General features: G+C 36.8%; 1 protein-coding gene across 1 annotated transcript in view; it reads right to left on the bottom strand.

Moving 5' to 3' along the window:
• The window catches only part of LOC150097776 (dynein regulatory complex protein 1-like), a 303,397-nt gene that overhangs the window by 130,029 nt on the left and 149,692 nt on the right, over positions 1 to 23,676 (bottom strand). Inside the window, exons 9-10 of the mRNA XM_090406989.1 lie at positions 15,973 to 16,095; positions 31 to 305 (exon numbers count right to left, since the gene is read on the bottom strand). Coding sequence (XP_090263115.1) covers positions 31 to 305; positions 15,973 to 16,095 — 398 coding nt within the window. The remainder of the gene's footprint in view (positions 1 to 30; positions 306 to 15,972; positions 16,096 to 23,676) is intronic.

The following is a 23,676-nucleotide window of genomic DNA, read 5'->3' as shown; positions in this document are numbered from 1 at the left end:
AAAATAAATAAGTTTATATACACATATTACTTTAATTTCTTGCACATTTCAGGAATTTGAGTAGCAATAAGCTTATAATCTTCAGTGATTTGAAAGTTTTCTTCTTTTCCTTTTTCATCTTCTTTTTCATATTCTGCTCGTAAATCCATCAATTTATCATAAAGAATGGTGAGTTTTCTTTTTAATTCTACCTTCATTTGTAAATTCTCCTGCTCTCGTTTTTTTAAAACTTGAAAATTGTATTCTAGCTTTTCTTGGTTTAAGAGATAAACAGCCTTCATCTGTTGTAAATGAAGTTCCAAAGACTAGAGGAAGGAAAAAGGTTTTAAATAAGCAGTGTCGTTGTCCTTTATGAAATCTGTACATGTTTAAATCTAATATAAATAATGCATTTCAAGATATCAAATGCTTCATATATATATCTACAGAGTGATTCTAAATTATTGTCAGGGTTTTTGTGGCCTATAATTTTCAAATTGGAAACAACAAAATTCCATATAGAACATGAAAGTGTAACTCAAAAAGTTTATTACCTATAGAATCAATATTGAACAAGCGATAGTCAATTTCCTTCCAAGTGTTCTCCATCATTTGCGGTGTAACTGTTTCTATTACAGCAACAATTCTGGTCTTCAGTTTATCAAGGGAGGTCACAGAGGTCTGGTAAATGATGTTCTTCACATATCCCCACAGTAAGAAATCAAGCAGTATAATATTGGGTAAGCATGGAGGCCATGGAATAGGTCCACCATACCGAACCTACCACCCAGGAAAATGCATGTCAAGAAATTCTCGTACAATAAGAGCCCAATGTGGCAGTGCTTCATCTTGCTGAAACAAGATGATGAAGCACTGGCAGTGCTTCATCGACCACATTTGGCTGATGATCTTCCAATTGGGGTAATAAATACAGCTGTAGCATGTCCATATAGTTCACCACTGTCACTGCTTTTTCTGCAAAGAAAAATGGCCCCAAACTTCGGAATATGACAAAACACACCAGACATTTACCTTTGGATTATCTCTTTTGAATATTTGAATGACATGAGGGTTTTCCGATACCCATATTCTGCAATTATGATGATTTACCCTCCCTGCTATGTAAAATGTGTTACTTCATCACTAAATATCCATCTCCAATTTAATTTTAATCAGCTTTGACTTTTGACAAAACGTCTTGGGCAAATTGGAAACAGCAGGAGTTTATCATCTGACTGTAAAGCCTGCACAATATGCAGTTTGTAGGCATGGAGTTGAAGGCAGTTATGAACAATCTTTCAAATAGTCATTTGTGGTATACCTAACTTCAAAGAAGTCATTTAGTTGATTTTTGTGGGCTTCGATAAAATGCTTCCCGGCAATCAGCATCTTCCTGCAACGTGCTCAGTCTTCCCATTCCTTTTTAGTGCTGAACATTAAAACTCTCTGAAATTGCTTCAACTGTCAGATACAGTTATCTGAAGGTGGATCTTTTCCATATTGAGTTCTGTAACAACGTTGTATTGTGATAATGGACTTTGTTTCAAAAAACCAAAGTATGCGCACTGCTTTCTCTTGAACAGTCGCATATTGAACTATGACATCATATTATCTCCTAGACATCAATGAGCTGAGTACAGCATCGTGAAATAAAACGTTTTGTATTATTATTATTAAGGAGTCAAAGACTTGTAGGAGGTCTTTTTGTTATACACACAGCTCATCATACTGCACATTAAACACACTCAAATTCTCTGCAGACACCACACTATCAGGCAAGGCATTCCAATCATGCACAACTCTGAAAGAAAAAAAAAAAAAAAAAAAAACTGTTCTCACACCCTCCTTATACAGCGTCCAGGGATGTCCTCTGGTTCTCTCCTGATCTCCCACCATTTGCTGTAAAACCTCTCCAACATTGATCCTATAACAACCCCTTACTAACTTGCAAGTCTCTACCATATCATCCCTCTTCCTCCTATCCATTAGATTCTGTAAATTGCATCTTCTTAACCTTTCCTCACAATCGACATTGCAGAGATCAGAAGGTACCTTAGTAAGTTGTCTCTGGACCCTTTCCAACATCTCATCATCATTTTGAAAACTAGGAGACCTGGTTGTTTTACAGAATCTACTTTTTTTATTTATTTTCATTTGCACACACACACACATATATATATACAGAATTTATTTTTTACAGAATCTACCAGAAACCTTGCTCTAGAGACCAAGCCTTCAATAAAGGTTCTTCTTCTTCTTGAAAGTTTATCGGTGTTGTACTACCTCACCTCAGTCCTGAAGATATTTTCAGGCGCAAACTTTGTTTGCTCACACTTGGATAAAGGATTAAACTAAATTTATTATAGGTTCTTCTTCTTCAACCTTTTGGTTCTGTCCACTGCTGGACGAAGGTCTCTCCGCATGATTTTCCAAACCACTCGGTTTTCTGCTTCTCCTATCCATCTCACTCCTGCAATTAGTTCCAGTTCATCCCTCCACCTTCTTCTCGGTCTTCCTCCATCCATTGGTCTCCAGGCGGTTGTTTTTCTAGTCCATCTCCCATCACTGCATCTGGCAATATGGCCAGCCCATCTCCACTTAGCCTGTTTAATGTATTTTACAATATCCCTGACACCTGTTTGAGATCTTATCCAGGTATCTGTCTTCCTATCTCATAATGTTATTTTTAGCATACTTCTCTCCATGCGATGTGGTGTTGTTCTCAGCTTTTTGTTAGGGCTTCTGTTAAAGTCTATGTTTCTCCTCCATATGTTAGGACAGGAAGTATGCACAGGTCGAAAGCTTTCCTTTTTAGACTCATAAGGATGTCACTTCTGAATATGTCTCTCATTTTCCCATAAGCCATCCATCCAAGGTAAATTCTTCATTCAATCTCTATTCTTTGGCAATCCTCAAAGGATAGCAATTGGCCCAAATATACATATGAATGATCAATAAAGGTTATACTTTCATATTTCATATTTATATTTGTACCCAGAATACACAGGAGAAAAAGCTATATTCTGTTCACAGATATGGATTCTAATTTGGTTACACACATGACTGTGGACAGAATTAAAATTTGTGCAACATTAAAAATTTTCATTTATGTTATGTTTTGTCACCAAATCACTTTTCTCCACAACTGCAGAAATTATTTTTTTTTTTCATAAATCAGATGATTTTGATACCAGTAAAATGGCCTTAAGAAGGATCTAAACAGATCATGTGAGTGGGCAATGCATAGGATACAATTAATAAGAAAATTGTAAAGAAAGTGGAAGAAATGAGAGACTGGGGAGTGATGGTGCACTTGAAGTTTAAAGTCATATTGCATTTGATTTATGGCAATGATGAAGAAGACTTTGATATACAGAAGCAAAGAGGTTATGGTTCCCTTACATAAGGCCTTGATCAGACCTCATATTAACTACAGTGCTCAGATCTAGGTGCCATGGTTTTCAAAGAGATGTTGGTATCTTAAAAAGGATTCAGAGAAGAATGATCAAGTAGGTGTCAGATCTATGGAATGTGAATTATGAGCGTGGATTAAGGGAATGCATCTTGATGAGCCTTGTGAATAAAAGAAAGTGAGGGAATATGACTGAGACATACAAATTAATGAGAGGTTGTGAAGAGATTAACGTGGAGAAGATTTTTCCTAGACTAGAGAGAAAGAGAGAGAGAAGTGTAGAAAGAGACCATCCCTGAAAGCTGTATAAGTAGGGTATGAGCAAGCAAAGTAAGCAGCAGGATATTTGCATGGAGAGTGGTTTGTGATTGGAATGCATGGCCTGAGAGAGTGAAGAGTGCAGAAACTGTGAGTTCGTTTAAGGCCCAGTTCAAACAGCTTTTTGCATAAGCACTTACGATAAATCTTTTATTATTATTATTATTATCATCAGACCTTCATGAAGTAAAAGACTCTTTGTAAGAGGCCTTCTGTCATATATAAGCTAATCATACTTTGCCTTAAATTCATTCACATTCTCTGAAGAAACAATTTCAGGCAATGCATTCTAATCATTCACCACTCTCGATGCAAAAAAGTTTCTTCTTATTCCTTTGCTCACACCCTTCTGACAGCTTCCAGGAATGACCTCTTGTTCTGCCTGATCTCTCACCATTTTATGAAAATCCTCTTCAATGTGAATCCTATAACAACCACTTACCAACTTGTTCATCTCTATCATATCACCCCTCTACCTCCTATCCACTAGACTCTGTAAATAGCATCTTTACAATCTTCCTTAATATTCAACATTCCAGAGACCAGAAATAATCAGTCTTTCTGATCTTTTTCTGGACACTTTCCAGTACCTCTTGATTTTGAAAACCAAATCTGTGCACAGATTTGGTTTTCAAGGCCTTATACAATCTAACCAGAATCTCCTAACTTCTGTTAAGTCAGAGTCTCTACATTATTGAAAGAATTCATTGTGTTGTTTTCAAAATTTTAGCAATGTGTCCTCTAAATTTTAGATCCCTATCTACCATCACTCCTGATTTCTTATTTCCTTCACATCCTCCAGTGTAACATCACTAAATATATATTCTATATCCCATCTTTGTTTTCTAAATTTTAAAACCTTATACTTTGCAATACCGAACTTTCGCTTCACTCCCAGTGCCCATTCATCAAGTCTTGTTGTAAATTATTATTATTATCCATGCCTCCATGGAGTCAAAAGACTCATCATGGGAGGTCGTTTTTAGGAAACACAAAGTTTATCATACCACTCCTTGAACCCACTGACCATTCCTGCTCCAACCACTCTCCCAGGCAATGCATTCCAAGGTTCAACCACCCACCACGCAATGAAACTACTCCTCATCCTGTTGCACACAGCCTCCTTTCGTAACTTCCAGGGATGGCCCCCTTGTCATCGCTCCTTCCCGTCATTCCACCAAGTGAAAGAACTCCAATGTTTACCCTGTAACTGCCTCTCGACAGTTAAAAAGTCTCAATGATATCACCTTTCCTTCTTCTATCCACCAAACTCTGCAGTAGACATTACCTCAGTCGATCCTCATAACACATATTGTACTGTCCCGAAACCATCTTTGTTATCCGCCTCTGTATCCCTTCCACAGTCAATTTATCCCCTTCAAATCCTGGGGACCAAATCTGAGAACAGTAGTCTAAGTGGGGTCTGATCAGGGTCTTATACAACGGAATGATAACTCTTTTATCTCTGCAGGTCAGCATCCTTCTCAATATTGCAGCAATCCTCTGAGTTACCCTCACCTTTGCAATATGCTCCCTGAATTTCAGTTTTCTATCAATCATCACCCCCAGATCTCTTGTCTCCCCTACCTCCTCCAGTACAGCTCCTCCAATTGAGTATACATCCTCCCATTGATGGATCCCAAACCTCATGCCTTTACATTTTGCTGCATTGAACCGATACCCCAATTCATTTGCCAATCTGTCTAGTTTATTCAAATCCTCTTGCAGGGCTGCCACATCTGCACTATTACTGACAACCCTTCCCAGCTTTACATCATCTGCAAACAACTAAATTTCCCCTTGCAATCCATTGACAATATCAATGATATAAAGGTTGAACAATACAGGTCCCAGTACTGATCACTGTGGAACCCCCCCACTTGTAACTTTCTGCTTCCTTGATATTGCCCCACCATACACAACTCTCTGATACCTATCAATCAGCCAATCCTGAATCCATTTGACTAAGCCGACATTTAAACCCATATGATGCAACTTAAATATCAGCTTATCATGTGGCACCCTGTAAAGGCTGCTGTATTTCTCATAGTTCTTCCCAACTTTGCATGATCTAAAAACAACTTAATATCTCAATTCAAATCTTCTCCAATATCATTAACATACAGGTTATACAACAATTGTCCTAGTGACCTTTCCTCTGCTGAAATATTGCTCCTCTCCCCCATTCACAACTTACTACTACCTATCAGACAGCCAATCTCCAATCTAATGCACTAATCAAGTATCCAACCCCATTTATTCTAGTTTAACTACTAAACGATCATGTGGTAATCTATCAAAAGCCATTGCAAAATCTAAGTATACTATTTATCCATCTCCCTTTTCTAATGTATCTGTCACCTTACTGTAATTAGTAATTAGATTATTAAAACATGACCTTTCTTTAGTAAATCCATGCTGTCCATCAAAGAGAACATCACTGTCCACACATATTTAGTCTGAGGTGCTTGTTACGATATTTTCTCTGTCACAGAGACAGTCATTTACAATGTTAAAATTGCAATAACTCACACAAAACCACACAAGAAACAATAAAAATTAAGGAAAAAAGGAAATAAAGAAAGGAAAAAAATTAAGTATTCTTAAGCTCAAAAAAGAATGTAGGTAGCAAAGGAGAAAAAACTATAAAATCCTAAATTTGTATGGTAAATGGAATTTATACAGAGAAATATACCAAGTAAGTGTAAATCAGCAGTTACAATTGAATATAATAAATTTTACAATTGAAGTTACATTGAAGAATATATACATAAAGATGTTTGATGTTAAATCGGGCATAAGGTAGGGTTGTATACTGTCTCTTATTTATTATCTGTATGGATTGCATTATTAAGGGAAATGGTATTAAATCTGCCATTCAAATAGACACTTATTAGGTGTTTTTCTTTTTTTTTTCTTTCTTTTTAAGTGTTATCTTACTTATGAAAGGTTGTAAATCTATCACATTCCAATAAGCAAAGTATTGGTTTCCCACTTTGCAATGAAAATGATCTACCAACTAAACATTTTCATAGACATTCATGCCAGAGTGGGATTTCAATCCACACCCTGTTGAGTTAAGTATATATCAGCTCTCAAAGTGAATGTTATCCACTTAGCTAACAAGGCCAGCTTTATTTTACACATATGATACTATCCCCCTTCATAAAACAGGAGACAGTCTTCAAGACTGTTTAGCTAAATTAAATAAATACTACAACAGATTTCATATAAAGACTAGCAATAAAAAGATTAAAACTATGAAAACAGAAATGAGTACTAAACCTTCAGAACAGGTGACACTTTTTAATCGTTCAGGGACAATTTTTAGTGAAGATAAAAAACCAAATTATGGAAATAAAATATAACTGATATGGTTGGAAACCAGTTGAATAAATGTATGTGGAACAAAAGAGAAATCAGTCAAATCAACTTAGTGGTAAACAAGACAGCATCCAAACTAACTTATTGTGATTAATAATATTATTATTAACATCAGATCTCCATGAATTTCAAAATTTTGTTGTGGAAGGTCTGCATTCTCATGCAAAAAGCCCACTGAATCATGACTAAAACCCATTCACAATTTCTGAACTCACCACATTTTTAGGCAAGACATTCCACTCACCAACCACTCTTCGTACAAAGAACCTGCTTCTCACTCCATTGCTCACACCCTCCTTATACAGTTTCCAGGGATAGTCTCTTGTTTCATTCTTGTTGCCATCTACTCTATGAAAAATCTCCACATTAATCTGATTTTGATATTTATATGGGGTTACGCCAGTTCTTCATCCATCTTGTAGGACCGGTCCTACAAGATGGATGAAGAACTGGCGTAACCATCTTGTAGGACCGGTCCTACAAGATGGTTACGCCAGTTCTTCATCCATCTTGTAGGACCGGTTGAGCCCTCCTAATGAGGATTAAGTATGTATTTGTTGGAGAAGCTTGTGAGAACTAGGATCCAGAGTTGGGTTGACAACAATGGTATAATCTTTGATGGACAGCATGGATTTACTAAAGGGAGGTCATGTTTTAGTAATCTACTTACTTTTTACAATAAAGTGACTGCTTCCTTGGACAGAGGAGAAGGATACACAGTAATATACTTGGATTTCGCAAAAGCTTTTGATAGAGTACCTCATGATAAGTTGACAGTCAAACTAGAGCAGATGGGGTTGGATATTATATTAGTGCATTGGATTGGAGACTGGCTATCTGATAGGTATCAACAAGTTGTGTATGGGGGTGCAATATCCAGGAAAAGGAAAGTCACTAGTGGAGTGCCTCAGGGGTCTGTTTTAGGGCCATTACTATTTAACTTGTATATTAATGATATTGGCGAAGATTTGGATGGAGATATTCAGTTGTTTGCAGATGATGCAAAGTTGGGACGAACCATAAAGAGTAGTGAAGATGTTGTGGCCTTGCGAGAAGACTTGAATAAATTGAGTGATTGGGCAAGCAAATGGGGATGTGAGTTCAATGTTGCAAAATGTAAGGTTTTAAAATTTGGAAAACAAAGATGGGATGCAGAATTTATGCTTGGTGAGAATATATTGTTGGAAGTAGAGGAAATAAGAGATCTGGGGGTGATAGTGGATAAGGATCTAAAATTTAGGGGACACATTGCCAAAATTGTGAAGACAACACAAAGACTTCTGGGAATGATGCGGAGGACACTGACGTGTAGAAGTAGGGAGATTCTTGTTCCATTGTATAAGGCTTTGATTAGGCCACACATGGACTATTGTGCCCAGATTTGGTCACCTGGTTTTCAGAAGGATGAAGAGATGTTGGAAAGGGTCCAAAGGCGACTGACTAAGGTAGTTTCTGACCTCTGGAATGTCGAGTATGAGGAAAGAATGAAAAGATGTCATTTGCAGAGTCTAGTGGAGAGAAGGAAGAGGGGAGATATGATAGAGACCTACAAGTTGGTAAGGGGTTGTTATAAGATCAATGGTGGAGAAGTTCTACAGAGAATAGTGGGAGATCAGGGGAGAACCAGAGGTCATCCCTGGAAACTGTATAAAGAGGATGTGAGTAGGGGAGTGAGAGGCAGATTTTTTTCGTGCAGAGTTGTGAGTGATTGGAATGCCTTGCATGAGAGTGTGGTGTCTGCAAGGAGTTTGAATGTGTTTAAGACACAGTATGATGAGATGTGTGAGATAAAAGGGCCTCCTAGATGAGTCTTTGACTCCATGAGGTCTTGTATAATAATAATAATAATAATAATAATAATAATAATTTATGACTGTATAACCATGTGTGTTCATGGGCTGGTTTGCCTGTTCTGAGGGATGAAAAACCCAAGTTTCCAGGTAAAAAAGTCCTCTACCTCTGTATGAGACTGGCTAACTCACCTTTACTCGAAAGAGACCAGTAAAGGTTCCTCATATCATGGAAGGGAACTGAACCCAGGTCTTTCCAACCAAAGGGCTTCATCTATACCAACTGAGCTGCGGAGGCTCTCATTAATCTGATAACAACTCCTCACCAACTGACAGATCTTGATCATATCCCTTCTACTTCTCATATTCACAAAGCTTTGCAAATTGCATTCCCACAATCTGTCTTCATATTCCCACTTTCTAGGAGACCCTACTTAGTGAATCTTCTCTAGATCCTCGCTAATAGATTCACATATCCTTGAAAACTAGGTAATAAGATGGGCACCTAGTAATCCATAGTCAGCCTGATTGAGGATATACAAGGGATCCATAACTTCTTTCCTTCTGCATGTCAATGTCAGCCTCATCATTGCCATAATGTGTTGTGATAATCTCACAATTTTAGTGGACTCCTAAACTTCAACTCTCTGCTAATCACCACTCCTAAATTTCATATCTTCTACTTATTTCAACATTTTCTCATTAATTGTATACCTTGCACTCCATCCTTTCCTACCAAACTGCAAAATCTTGCAACATTAAACTACAGTGGTAGTTCTTCTCACTTGCCCATTCACACAGTTGATTCAGATTCTCCTGTCAGGCCACAACATCTGCTCTACTCTTCATAGTTCTTCCCAACTTTGCATCACCTACAAAAAGCTACATTTCTCTAGTTACGCCTGTTTCAATATGAATAGCATATGAATTAAACAATCATGTTTCCAAAACATACCACTTTGGCACATACCTCACATGGCTGGTGACCTTCTCTTTTAGGATACTACTCCCCAATACACAAGTTGCTGATACCTATCCTAGTCTAGTCTCTTATCCAATCCCATCTGTTCCAGTTTAGTAACAAGCTTGTCATGTGGCAATTTATCAAAGGTCTTTCAAAAATCAAAGTATACAACTAAAAATTAAAGATGCCAAGAAATTATATTCTTGATTTCATCCTTTATCCAAGTGTAAGCAAACAAAGTTTATGTGTGAAGTAATTTCACAATTGGGCTACTTGTATAATTAACTTAATAAATAACTTCACATCAATTGCCTTAGTATCCCATAATGCAATGCACATATCCTTATGGACGTGTATGGGAAGGGTCACTACACAGACCGATTTTGACCTAATGTATAAGTCAAGCACTTCTCTAAAAATTAGGCAATCCCCCAGACCACTCCCTACAGGTGACCAAAGGATCGTCCAACTCAGCAGCAGTTCCACTCTCCTTACCAATTTCCCCCCTACCACTAAACAGAACTACTCACATTCCAGGGAAAAGCATTCACAGACACAGTCACGATAGAAGCGACGTCGGAAAACACCAATCCCTGAATGCTCAAAATGCTCCCCTAAAGCAGAACCCTTAAGAGAGCAAAAACTCTAGTTCACTACCCAGACCAATTTTGACCTTTATTGAAGTCTCATCAGGGTGATGACCACCCAGCAAAAATATTTTGCACAAACTTATGCAGGAAAAAGGTACTAAATCTGAAAAAAAAAAAAAAGTACCAAATTTTTATTTGCTTTTGTTTCACTCTGTTTAGGGCATTTTACAATATTACTACTTTATTATCATAGATGAACTCAATGTAAAACCACTAAATTAACACATGTATGACAAATATGAAAAAAAAAGTCAAAACTCACCTCACTGTAGTCATCTATGAGTCCAAAAGCTGCATTTGTTGATCATCATAACAGAAGTCCCAATTGTAACTCTAGCACTTAACATGTGTATTAATTTAGTCTCATTTTAGTGTTTAAAATAATGTAATATTAAATTTTCACTTATTTAATATCCAATTTTTACACACACACACATATATATATATATATATACAGGGGCTCCTTCCCACTCACAAGAAAAACATCGGAAGTATTTGTTCATTGTTTTTAGCAGACTTTGCTAAATTAATTAACTCTTCAAAAATAGTAAAATCTGTAGCTGATGAATGCTTCAATTTTTCTTTTGTCCAAAGGAGTCCATTCATAAAGAGAGTTTGTAGTTGATTTCTTATTTATTGTCACTGCTAAAAATATTCTTTTAGTTGCTGCTGATGAATGAGGAAGGCACAGTACAGCTTTAACTAAACTGGTAATTCATTTACGGAATTAACAACGCATATAAAGTATATTAATTAAAGGTAACTTTAATAAATAACTTCTATATTTCGGCAACGTCACGTTGCCATCTTCAGGAACATAAAGATATGGTATGTGCACGCAGGCACTAACAAAAGCAAATGAGGAAGAAAGCAAGAAACTAATATTGTTCCTAAAGTCCTAATGGTGCCCTCTGGTGGGCTAATTTGGTTGTCTTGGCAGTTGGGCTGAAGTTCTCAAAATGTAAGTCTCCCAAATTTGGGGTAGTTTCATGCACCCAAATTTGTTGAGGTTAGGAACGTTTTTTAGAGCTGCTGATGATTCCTTGAATAATCTTTCGTGTTTAAACTTGCTGCGGTGTATTATTTTTGTTTTCTTCCAACGAATTCTATGGTGGGTATCTAAGGCATGGTCTGCCAGCCCAGAGTGGCTGTACTGGTGAAACCGGATGTAGTCTTTGTGTTCTGAAATGCTGATATTTGTTGTTCTGCCTGTTTGGCCAAAGTAGGACAATTTGCAGCTGCAAGGGAGCTGGTATACACCAGGTAGGTCTAGGGGAAGTGGTTGGTCTTTGGTAGAGCAGATAAGGGATGCCAAGTTTTTATATGGTCTGTAACAAGAAGTAAGGTCATATTTTCTGAGGATATTGGTTATTTTCTCAGAGGTGCCCTGGATGTAGGGGATGGTGATAGATTTGGTGTAATCTTTAATGTGGAGGGGGGGGGGGTTGTGGTTTACTGGTTTTAGTATTTCTTGGATTTTTTTGGGGTTATAGCCACTGGCTAAGAAAGTGTTGTGGATGTGGTTTAGTTCAGTAGTTAGGGCCTTGTCATCTGAGCAGATTAATTTTGCCCTGTTATATAGTGTTTTTATAACTCCATATTGTTGTGAGGGGGATGGTGGGATTGCTGGTGAATGTATCTGCCAGTATGGGTGGGTTTTCTGTAAGCCTTGCTACTAGAGCTTTAACTAAAGTTAAAATAACATTTGTTCTCCTACAGCATTTTTCACTTCAAAACCTTTATGCCAAAAACTCATGAATTCTTGACCATTTTTCAATGCTTCTTTTCAATCTCTATCAAGCTCTTCATAGATATTTTCTTCAATAACATAAGGAAATTTCAAGTGGTATTATACTGTAAAAACAGTCTGATTTGCACATTTTAGGACTTAGCATTGCTAAACTTTTTAATACAGGATCTTTTTCATCTGAAAACTTGGCTACAGAACTGAATACAGGAGGACAAACATTTCATCTTAAAGTGTCTTGTCTCTTTCTGGAACTTCGCTCTTATCTAAACTCATTAGAAGGGATCGGTGGGGGGGGAGGTTAGCAAACAGTGACAGGGGGAGGAAAAAAAGAGAAATCATGCTTGTGTAACTGAATGTGACATATGGGAAGGTGGGAGAAGAGAAAAATATTAACCTCATATGTCTAACTCTCATGTTGTTGCTATCGTTATTATATTATTATTCGGAAGGAAGAAAGTACTAGATCTGTTGAATCTAGTACTTTCTTCACACTAGATCTAGTACTTTATAAAAAGTACTAGATCTAGTATGAAAGTACTAGTGGTGGTCACAGTGGGTCTCACCAGTGGGAGCCAGACTAAGAAGTGATACCAAGGTTGAAGTAATGCAGAAGTCATATTTCCATATACAAGGAGTCAAAAGGTGTCACACCCTATTACTAAAATACTGTGGATTAGATATAGATGTTTAAAGTTTTTTCACTTGGTTATACTATAAATTAAAGATGCCAAGAAATTATATTCTTGGTTTCATCCTATAACCGAGTATAAGCAAACTTTGTTTGCTTATACTCGGTTATAGGATGAAATTGATGTGACATCATTAATGTCACATCAATTGATAATTGATCAAATGCTAAATCAAATGCTAATGATGTCACATCAATTGCCTTAGTATTCCATAATGCAATGCATATATCCTTACAGACATGTATAATATTATGCATTATGGGAAGGGCTACTATACGCACTGGTTTCGACCTTTACTGAGGTCGAAAGTGGGAGCCAATGGGAGTTACAGTGGGAGCAAGACCCAGAAGTGATACCAAGGTTGAGTAATACAGAAGTTATATTTCCATATACATGTAGTCAAAAGGTGTCACACCTTACTTCAACCTTGGTATCACTTCTGGGTCTGGCTCCCACTGATAAGACCTCAATAAAGATCGAAATTGGTCTGGGTAGTGGGAAGGACCACTACCCAGACATGAATAATGGACATTATTCATATCCATAAGGATATGTGCATTGCATTATGGGATACTAAAGCAAATGATGTGATGTTATCAGCTCTATATACAAGTAGCTTACTTGTGAAGTTACTTCACATGCTTTTCATCCATTATCCAAGTATAGGCAAAACCAAGATTATAATTTCTTGGCATCTTTAATTTATAGTATAACCAAGTAAAAAAACTTTCAAGAAAGTATACCACTGTATATGCATCTTCCTTATCCAGTGAATTTGCCACCTTGTTGTAGTACATAAACAGACTATTAAACGTGACTTCTCTCCTTAACACACCCATTCTGACATTACATTAAATATTGCCATTATCAATCTAATGAATACTAGCCCCTCATCAACCCCCCCCCACAACATCTTAACCATAACTCCAGACACACAGACTGGCTTATAATTTGTAGCTTCAGTCTTATTTACCGCTTTTTGAATAAGGCAATTTTATCCACTTTGCACTCCTTTAGGACTTGACCTATTGCAAGATTCATTAAGCAGGTATGTTAAGGATGCTATTAACTCGCTTGTGCATTCCTTCAAGATATATGGTGATATGTTGTTAAGTCCCACTCACTTATGAACATTGTCGTCGCCCGGTAGCATCCTCTAGCAAGAGGGTTGCAGCAGATGAGCAGCTCTTCTCCATTTCTCTCTGTCTCTCACTTCCATCATTCTTAAACCAGTCCATTCCACGATGTCATTAAACCACTCTCTAGTTGGTCTTCCACGTCTTCTCTTCCCCTCAACTTTCCCTTGTAATAAAGTTCTTGTCAGGTGTCCCGAAGAACCTCTCAGAAGATGTCCTGCAAATCTAGTCTTTCTTTGCATAATATTCTTTAACAGTGTTCTTTCCATCCCAACTCGTCTTAAAACTTCTTGATTTGATATTCTTTCTATATAGCTAATCTTTTCCATCTTTCTATAACACCACATTTCCAATGCATTAATTCTTTTAATATCTCTCTTTCTTAGTGTCCATGACTCACTTCCATAACTTGCAATACTCCAAACTGTTGCTTTAACTATTCCAATTCTAACGCCTATCTTAGTGTTCTTGTTTATTAAAATTCTCTTCATTTCCATAAATGCCGATTTAGCTTTGCCTATTCTATTTCTAATGTCCAACTCTGAAGTTCCTTTCTCTGAGATCCAGCTACCTAAATATTGAAATCTTTCCACTTCTTCTAAAATCTTTCCTCCACATCTTATTTTTACATTATCTCCTATTTTTCTACCCATTATCATTATCTTGGTCTTTTTTGTGTTAATTCTTAGTCCATACTCTTTAAAAGAGTTTTCAATTCTTTGAATAATTTGTTGTAACCCATTTTCACTTTCTGCCATCACTACTACATCATCCGTATATCTTAAGTTATTAATGATTCTTCCGTTTATTTTTATTCCTTCTTCTACATCCTCAAGTGCCTCTCTAAACATTTGTTCACTATAAAAGTTAAACAATAATGGTGATAACTTGCATCCTTGTCTGACTCCTCTCTCCACCGGGAATTCTCCTGTTTCCTCTCCATTTACACACACTGACACTATTTGTGACCAATATAATCTCTTTAATTTCCAAATCATAAGAGTCAATATCAGTATTTTCTAGAATGTCAAAAAGCCTTTCATGTTTCACTGTATCAAATGCCTTTTCAAAATCTAGAAATCCCAAAAACAACTTTCCACCATGGTTTAGTGTTTTCTCCCCAATAATTCTTAGACAAGTTATAGCCTCTCTAGTTCCTCTGTTGGTTCTGAATCCAAACTGTTCCTCGTTCATTTCTTTTTCTATTTTATTCCTAATTCTCTCTAAAATTATTTGCACCAGAATTTTTGCTGTGTGAGTTATAAGACTTATCGTAAATTGTTACAGTCTAAAACTCCCGTCGTTTTTGGAATGGGATAAAAATTGATCTTCTAAACTCCTCTGGTAATTCTTGTCCTTCATAAATTCGCATTTACTTAATCCCTCATATCATATACCTCTGGCTCATTCATTGTCAATCTCTTCACCATACTCTCTACACTCAAGCTCCTCATGCTATCACATTCATGAGGATGAAATACCATGATAAACTGCTCACTGAGTACCTTAACTATATTCTCTGCAGCAGTTACCAATCTACCATTTTCGTTCACTAACACCAAAGTCCCATAATCATTCCTTTTTATATCTGCTACACATTTAAAGGATTCACTAGGATTTTTCTTAGCTTGAGTGGCTAATTTCTGCTCATACTGCACTTTGCCTATCTTTTCTAACCAACTTTTCTGGTTTGTTAATTTTATTCCTCATATAAATGATTATTATCCTTCATCTTGTGTTGACAAATTTTAACTTATAGATATGAGAGTTGAGTTAGAAAAAAAACAGGTGTTCAACATTTTAGCACCATCTAAAGAAAAGAAAATAATCTATCCAGTTAAAAGATATACTTATCCAACTAATAGAAATATTAAAACTATAGATAATATAAAATAAATACATGAAGATCATTTTCCAGTTTCCGTCTCAAAATTATATATTCTTCTGTGTCCAAAACTTGAGCTTTGTGAAGATGTTCTTCATGCTTATTTCTTTCTTTTTCAACTGCCTTTAAATATGTAATCTATAAATAAATTATATAAAAGTTATTATAACAGAATTTAAAAAATTAACTCAAAAACAAAACTTGTTTTCTTCTTTGTATGCTTAATAATTTGATTGACTTATTGCATTAGATAAAGTTTGCATTTTCTAATGATAATGAAGGATTTTAATTCAGGATTGTTTAACATATTTAAGCTAGTTCATACATTAAAATTAAATAGAAAATTAAAATTAAAGAAAATGCATTAAGAATTGTGTGGTTGACAGACAGATACCAGGGAGTAGTATATGGTGGAGTGGAGTCTAGGAGAATGATGGTAACTAGTGGAGAACCTGAAGATTCAGTACTAGGGCCACTACTCTTTAATTTGTATATCAATGACATAGGGAAAGATTTAAGAGGGAATAGTCAGTTATTTGCTGATGATGATGATGGAAAACTGGGGAGAGCAATAGTTGATAAAGGTGATATAGATATCCTGTAAATAAACTGGCATTGTGGGCAAAGGATAATCATTATCAATTTAATGTTAAAAATGTAATGTTATGCTGCACTTCGAGTTGAAAATGTTGCATATGGTGTATAATATTGATAGTATTGGTTTGCAGGAAATTGATGAGGCTAGGAACTTGGAGATAATGGCAGACAAAGAGTTAAAGTTCAGAAGGCATATTGCAAAAGTTAGCAAAATAGCTCAACGAATTACTTGCATGTTGAAAAATATGCTAACAAGTAAAGACAATTATTATCCCTCTTTATAAGGCTATGATTGGCCACAGCTTGACTACTGCACACAGATTTGTTCACCTGGGCTTCTTGGGGACAGGAGGTGGTCGAAAGGATTCAAAGACGACCAAGATGGTGACAGGTCTGTGGAATACTCCCTACGAGGATAGGTTGAAGGTTTGTGGGTTACAAAGTTTAGTTGATAGACAGAAAAGAAGGGACATGATAGAAACTTTTAAGATATTAAGGGGGTTTTATAAAATTGATGCAAGTGAAATTTTCAATATATATAACAAATAGTCAGAGAACTAGGGGTCAACCATGGAAGTTGTGTAAGAGTGTGGTTAGTAGGGATGTGTAGACTAAATTTTAGGTATGGAGAGTGGCGGGCGAGTGGAATGGATTGCCAGAATTTGTTGCAAGTTTCCTGATGGTGAATGGATTCAAGAAAAGGTATGATAGAATTTGTGATGTATGATGGTTGATTTGGGTCTCCCATGGAGTCTCAGGACTCTATGGAGATGCCATAAAATAATAACAATAATAATAATTTGAAATCAATGGTGACAATTACAGTTTAGATTATCATATTGTTATTATTGTCATTATATTTATAATTATTATTATATAATTATATAATTATTATATATTATTATTATATTTAAATATTTATATTCATTTAAATAATGGATTTGATAATAATACAAATAGTGTCTAACTCATGTAATAGAATGATATGGATATTCCAAATGGTATGGTAGACCTCAATTCCTAATCCATCAAAACCAGAAGTCTGATCACTATTGCAGCTTATGAAGGACATGTAATATAAACCTATCCTGAAATATGGAACAGTGTTCAAAAAGAATCTGAGTAAGTCACTCATTATACTTATCAGTTTCTGGGAAATTGGAGAAGAGCTGTTTATAATGGGTATAAAAAGCAGTTAAGATATCTTCTGTTTTTGTGAGTTCTTGATTAGTGATGGAGATTTTTCTTATTACTTTGTCTTGTGATTTGGTTATTCGTCTAATGTAGAAGGCAGCAAAAGGAGTGGGTGTCTACAGATCTCAAGTGCTGCCTGATGTTGAAGACATATCTTCAACTCTTCTTATCCATTCTACTTCTCTTTTGGCAGTTATCTCCCTAATGATACCTCTACAGCTGCTTTCCATTTCTTTTTGTGTGTTGATGAACTAGCATAGCTTCAGAGAAGCTCTTGCAGGTGTTGCCTTTGTTGATGATGCAAAATTTGCAGATGCAGATGATAATTAGTAAATATAAAGAATCAGTCTAGGCACATTTATTATTATTATTATTACATAAAACCTCCAGGGAGTCCAAAGGCTCATCGAGGGAGGTCACCTGCTCTACAACTCTCCATCTCCACCACTTCACTAACCACAACTACCTTCATCATCTACACCAATGCCTACAGCTGATCACCACCACTATTTTCCCAGACAATCATAAACATCCATGCCCATGGTATGATTTGAAACCACAGCCTTTTGGCTGGAGAGCAGATACGCTAACCACCTGGCCAACAAGGCTGGCAATATCCCAAGTAATATCCCTGTCATTAAGATTTTTCTTCCTTCATATATCTCTTAGGCTCATATTCCTACAGCAAATTTTCAGCTCTTTGATACCAGTGTTTTTGATACAGGGACTTCTCCCAATTTTGTCATACAGCAATTCTACATGGTTCCAATCCTCTGCCATTATAATGCAGCTGACACCAAGTAAATAGAATTTGATGGATTGGAGGAATGTTATCATGTCACTTCTTAGACCCCAGAAAATTTAATGTTTTTTCTTCCATTTCCAATCAATAGCAATTATATGTCATATCTTTTTATACATTACAGAAAGTGCTGAGGATTGAAGGATGAATTAAAACAGCAACACCTGTTCCTCCATTTTTTTCTGAACAACCAGGAGAAGTAGACTTCTTGAATGATAAGGAGTTAATGTCATGAAACAGCATTAACTTCCATACATGCATACGGAGTTGGATCAGTGACTGGCTGTCAGATAGTTCTCAGACAGTAGTATATGTGGGTGCAGTATCCTGAAAGAGGAAAGTCACTAGTGTTATGCTGCAGGGATATATAATGGGGCCATTGCTGTATATTAATGATACTGGGATGGGTTTAACTGGTGACATGAAACTGTTTGCAGATGATGAAAATTTGGGAGAACAATGCAGTCAAGCAGATGATATGGCCTTTACAGGAGGACATGAATAGGCATGTAAGTATAACTATCAGTTGAATGTTGCAAAGTGTAAGGTTTTGAAATTTGGTAAGCAATGATGGGATGCAAAGTATACACTTAGTGAGGAAATTTTGAAGGAAGAGGAAATGAGAGATCTGGGAGTGGTTGTTGGACAAGGCCTGAAATTAAGATGCCATGTTGCACAACTGGGAAGGTGTCACATATGATTAATGGCAATGATACAAAGGAACTTCATGTACAGAAGTTATGATTCCATTGTATAAGATATTGGAGAAAACATACTTTGAAAGAAATGGGCAGGATACACTGCAAGACTCAAGAACAATAGATGGACAAATGTTTTATTGGAGTGGTTGCCTTCTGAAGGTAAAAGATCAGCTGGAAGACCTGAAAGAAGATGGTCAGATGATATAAGAAAAAACAATTGGAACTCTTTGGCACCAACAAGCTCAGGATAGAAACAGATGGAGAGAACTGGGAGAAATCTATAGCCAGAAGTGGCTATAAAAAGAGTTAAAAGAAGAAAAAGAAACAGGCCTTGATCAGGCCTCATATAGATTATTATGGACAGATTTGGTCACCAAGTTTTCATGGCAATGAGAATATGTTAGAAAGGTTCCAGAGATGACTTAAAAAGGTGAATAAATGATCTTTGGCATGTCGAGTATGAAGACAGATTGAAAGAGTGTAATTTGCAAAGCATTGTGAATAGGAAGAGGAGGGAGGGGAATATAACAAAGATATAAAAATTGGTCAGGAATTGTTACCAGGTTAACATGGAAGAAAAATTTTTCATAGAAAAGATGAGGAGTAGAACAAGAGACCATCCCTGGAAACTGTATAAAAAGGGTGGCAGCAAAGGAATGAGGAGCAGGTTCTTTACATGGAGAGTGGTTAGTGAGTGGTATGTACTGCCTGAATGTGTTGTGAATGCAAACTTACAGAATCAATTTAAGGAAGAGTTGGATGAGCTTTGTGTGTGATAGTGTGTACTGCCCACAATGAGTATCCGATTTCATGGAGGTCAGATGTTAATAATAATAATAACCTGGCCTGTTTAGTCTGTATTGAGTATAGTAAAGCTGCAGATGCTTCTTTATCTTGTTCTTCCATATTATTGGGAAGAGCTATATGTCCTGCTGGTAGTTGGCAGGTCGTGATTTCAATTATTATTATTATTATTACATAACACCTCCAGGGAGTCCAAAGACTCATCGAGGGAGGGCACCTACTCTACAACTCTCTGTCTCCACCACTCCACCAACCACAACTACCTTTATCATATAGTTGGCAGATTATATGATAAAGGTAGTTGATCAGGCCTCATATAGATTATTATGCACAGATGTCCACCGACCACCACCACTAGTATTTTCACAGACAATCACAAACATCCATGGCCATGGCAGGATTTAAACCCACAGCCTTTTGGTTGGAGAGTGGACACGCAACACACTCGGCCAACCAGGCCGGCAAGCCTGGTTGGCTGAGTGGTTAGCGTGTCCTTGCAGCAAATTTTCTTTTAATTTTCCCCACAGAATCCTTCCAAAAGTTTCCTTCTCCTATTGCTTTCCTAACACAAGAAATGCACCATCTGCAAGAATTACACATTATAGATATGAAGGTTGATTCTATTATTATATTAGCTGATCATGGTATATGTCTGCCAACCATTCCAAACATTCAGTGGTGCATTTGAACTTTTGCCAGAAAGTGATCAGAAACGTTTTGCTCAAACTGGATACCAAAAAATCTCCTGGTCCTGATGGTGTCTCTCCAATTGTTCTAAAGGTCTGTGCCTCACAGATGATTTCCACTTATGCTGCTTATTTACACTTTCTTATTCTACTAATATCTACCCATATACAACCTATCCCTAAGAAGAGTGAAGTCTTTATCTTCAAACTACTATTCCAATTTCTCTCACCTCAATTCTTTCTAAAGTAATGCAAAGAACCATCAGCAACCAACTCCTAAGCTACCTACCTTGAAGACTCTCATCTAAAAATGACTGAGTGTATGGATTCCATCATTGTTGATAAACAGGCGATTTACTAACCTATGTCACCCATCTTTGAAGAAACACCATGGAAAGGTTTGATGAATCTCAAGTGGCTACCTTTGATATCTCCAAGGCTTTTGACTGAGCATGTACAAATGATCTATTAAGAAAACTTTTGGTCTGTCCTTGTCCTTCTGCAATTGGGTTGGCAGCTTCCTGGAAAGATACTTAAATCTGATAAAAAGATACTTAAATGATATAGGAAACGGCTTAAAGGGAGATATTCAGTTGTTTGCTGATGATGCAAAGTTGTGTAGTGCAATAAAAAATCAAGCTGATGTTGAAAGTTTGCAGGAGGATTTAAATAAGCTGGTAAAATGGGCAAAAGAAAATGGATGTCAGTTCAATGTGGAAAAGTGTAAAGTCATGCATTTTGGGATTAAAAGATTACCAGCTGTGTACTACATCGATGGAAAGGTACTCCAAGAAATTGATGAGGCTAGGGACTTAGGGGTATTGGTAGATAGGGAGATGAAGTTCAGAGGACACATTGCTAAGGTGTCCAAGATTGCACATAGGATTACTTGGTTGTTGAGGAACACACTGACATCCAGAGATAAAGAGGTTATTATTCCCCTTTATAAAGCATTGATACTTCCACATTTGGATTACTGTGCTCAGGTCTGGTCACCTGGATTCCTTGGAGATGAGGAGGCTGTGGAGAGGGTTCAGAGAAGAGTGACCAAGTTGGTGAGTGATATAAAAAATGCTCCCTACATTGATAGATTGAGAGCTTGTGGATTGCAGAGATTGGTTGATAGGCGAAGAAGAGGGGATATGATAGAAACATTCAAATTACTAAAAGGTTTTTATAGGATTGATGCAGGGGAAATGTTTCAGCTGTGTGATAGTGATGGAAGAACAAGAGGTCATCTCTGGAAATTAAAGAAGAGTGTGGTTAACAAAGGTGTCAGAACAAGGTTTTTTGCCTGGAGGGTGGTGAATGAGTGGAATTCATTGCCTGACTTAGTTGTGAGCTCTTCGTCTGTAAATGAATTCAAGAAGAGATATGACAGATATTGTTTTGCTAGTTTGGGTCTCCCGCGATGAGTCTACTGACTCCATGGAGATACCCGTAATAATAATAATAATAATAATAATAATAATCGAGTGATGGTGGATGGTTCTCTACCTCCTTCTTCTATACATCTAATGTTAAGGTCTCACAAGGTTCTGTTCTTTTGTCTACTCTCTTCTTTCTACATATAAATGATCTACTTCAGCTGACTACAAATCCAGCCAGGGCCGCCCCGTGAGGGTGTACAGGTTATGTCTCGCACAAAGGTGCCATATCAAAAAGGGCACCATTGCATTTAAAATTTCATTTTAATTTGCAAATTCTATTTTATGGGGATGCTGAAATATAAATTTTAACAAAGGTGCCTCTTACCCATGGGGCAGCCCTGAATCCAGCACACAGTTTTGCTGATGATAGCACACTGCACTCTTCCTTTTTGTTCACCAAACCCCTGTAAAGCACAAATCGCCAGAACTCTAACCTTTACTACCTTAAATTCTGTTCTTCAAAGCATTCACCAATGGGGTTTGGGTAACATTATCAACTTCAGCACTAGGAAAACACAGCTGTGCAATTTTCCCACCCTAAAAAAAAAAAAAAAAAAACATTCCAATCTTACCCTTGAGAATACTCAAATCTCTATTCAAGATGAGATTCACCTTCTCAGAATAACTCTAACCTCAAATCTCTCTTGGAGCAAACATATCACAACTATTACCTCCTCTGTATCCAAAAAAATTAGGTTTCTCATTTGCTCAAAGTGTAACTTTAACTCCAAACAGGTCCTAACCCTATGCAAATCACAAATCCACCCAACCATTGAATACTGCTCCCATATCTGAGGTAGTGCCCCTAAGAGCTCCATGAAAATATTGGATTCTGTAGAAAAGAGCATTATTGATGCCAATTCTGATGAACAGAATTGGCATCAATAATTCCCCCACCCTCTCACAAATCTGTCCAAATATGTGCAACTGCTAACTAACATCCTCTTACAGCTCAGCTACAAACCCACAGAACAAACGTTTCCTTTCTTCATTTATCACTTCCACTGCTGCCTTCTGGAACAGTCTTCAGCATATATGTTTCCCAGGGAATAGAACCCACAGCTTTTCAAGTCGAATGTGAATAAGTTTCTTATTGGCTATTCATGGTACTAGCATACTATAGTTTCACCAACTTCTCATAAATTAGTTCTTCACTTAAAAAAAAAATTGGATACTATATTGAGGGTAACATGGTTTTGTGAAAGGTAGATCATGCCTCTGTAACTTGCTAACTTTTTATAATTCAGTGACAGCTGAGTTGGATAAAGGTAAAGGATACACAATGATACTGCTGGACTTTGCAAAGGATTTTGACAGGACACCTCATGGAATTTTGATAAATAAACTGCAGCACATGGGAATGGAACCATCAACTACCATTTTATCCACAAACTAATCCAACAAAATTACCAGCTGTGTACAGTACTGATATAACTATACTACAGGAAATTGGTGAAGTCAGGGATTTGGAGATATTAGTGGACAGGGAGTTGAACTTTAAGACC

This window comes from Typopeltis vanoorti, chromosome 17 (assembly GCF_054136105.1).
Source record: "Typopeltis vanoorti isolate ZY-2024b chromosome 17, IOZ_Tvanoo_1.0, whole genome shotgun sequence".
Taxonomy (NCBI): Eukaryota; Metazoa; Arthropoda; class Arachnida; order Uropygi; family Thelyphonidae; genus Typopeltis; species Typopeltis vanoorti.
The sequence above is the reverse complement of the archived record's forward strand: the minus strand, read 5'-3'. Positions and strand labels throughout refer to the sequence as shown.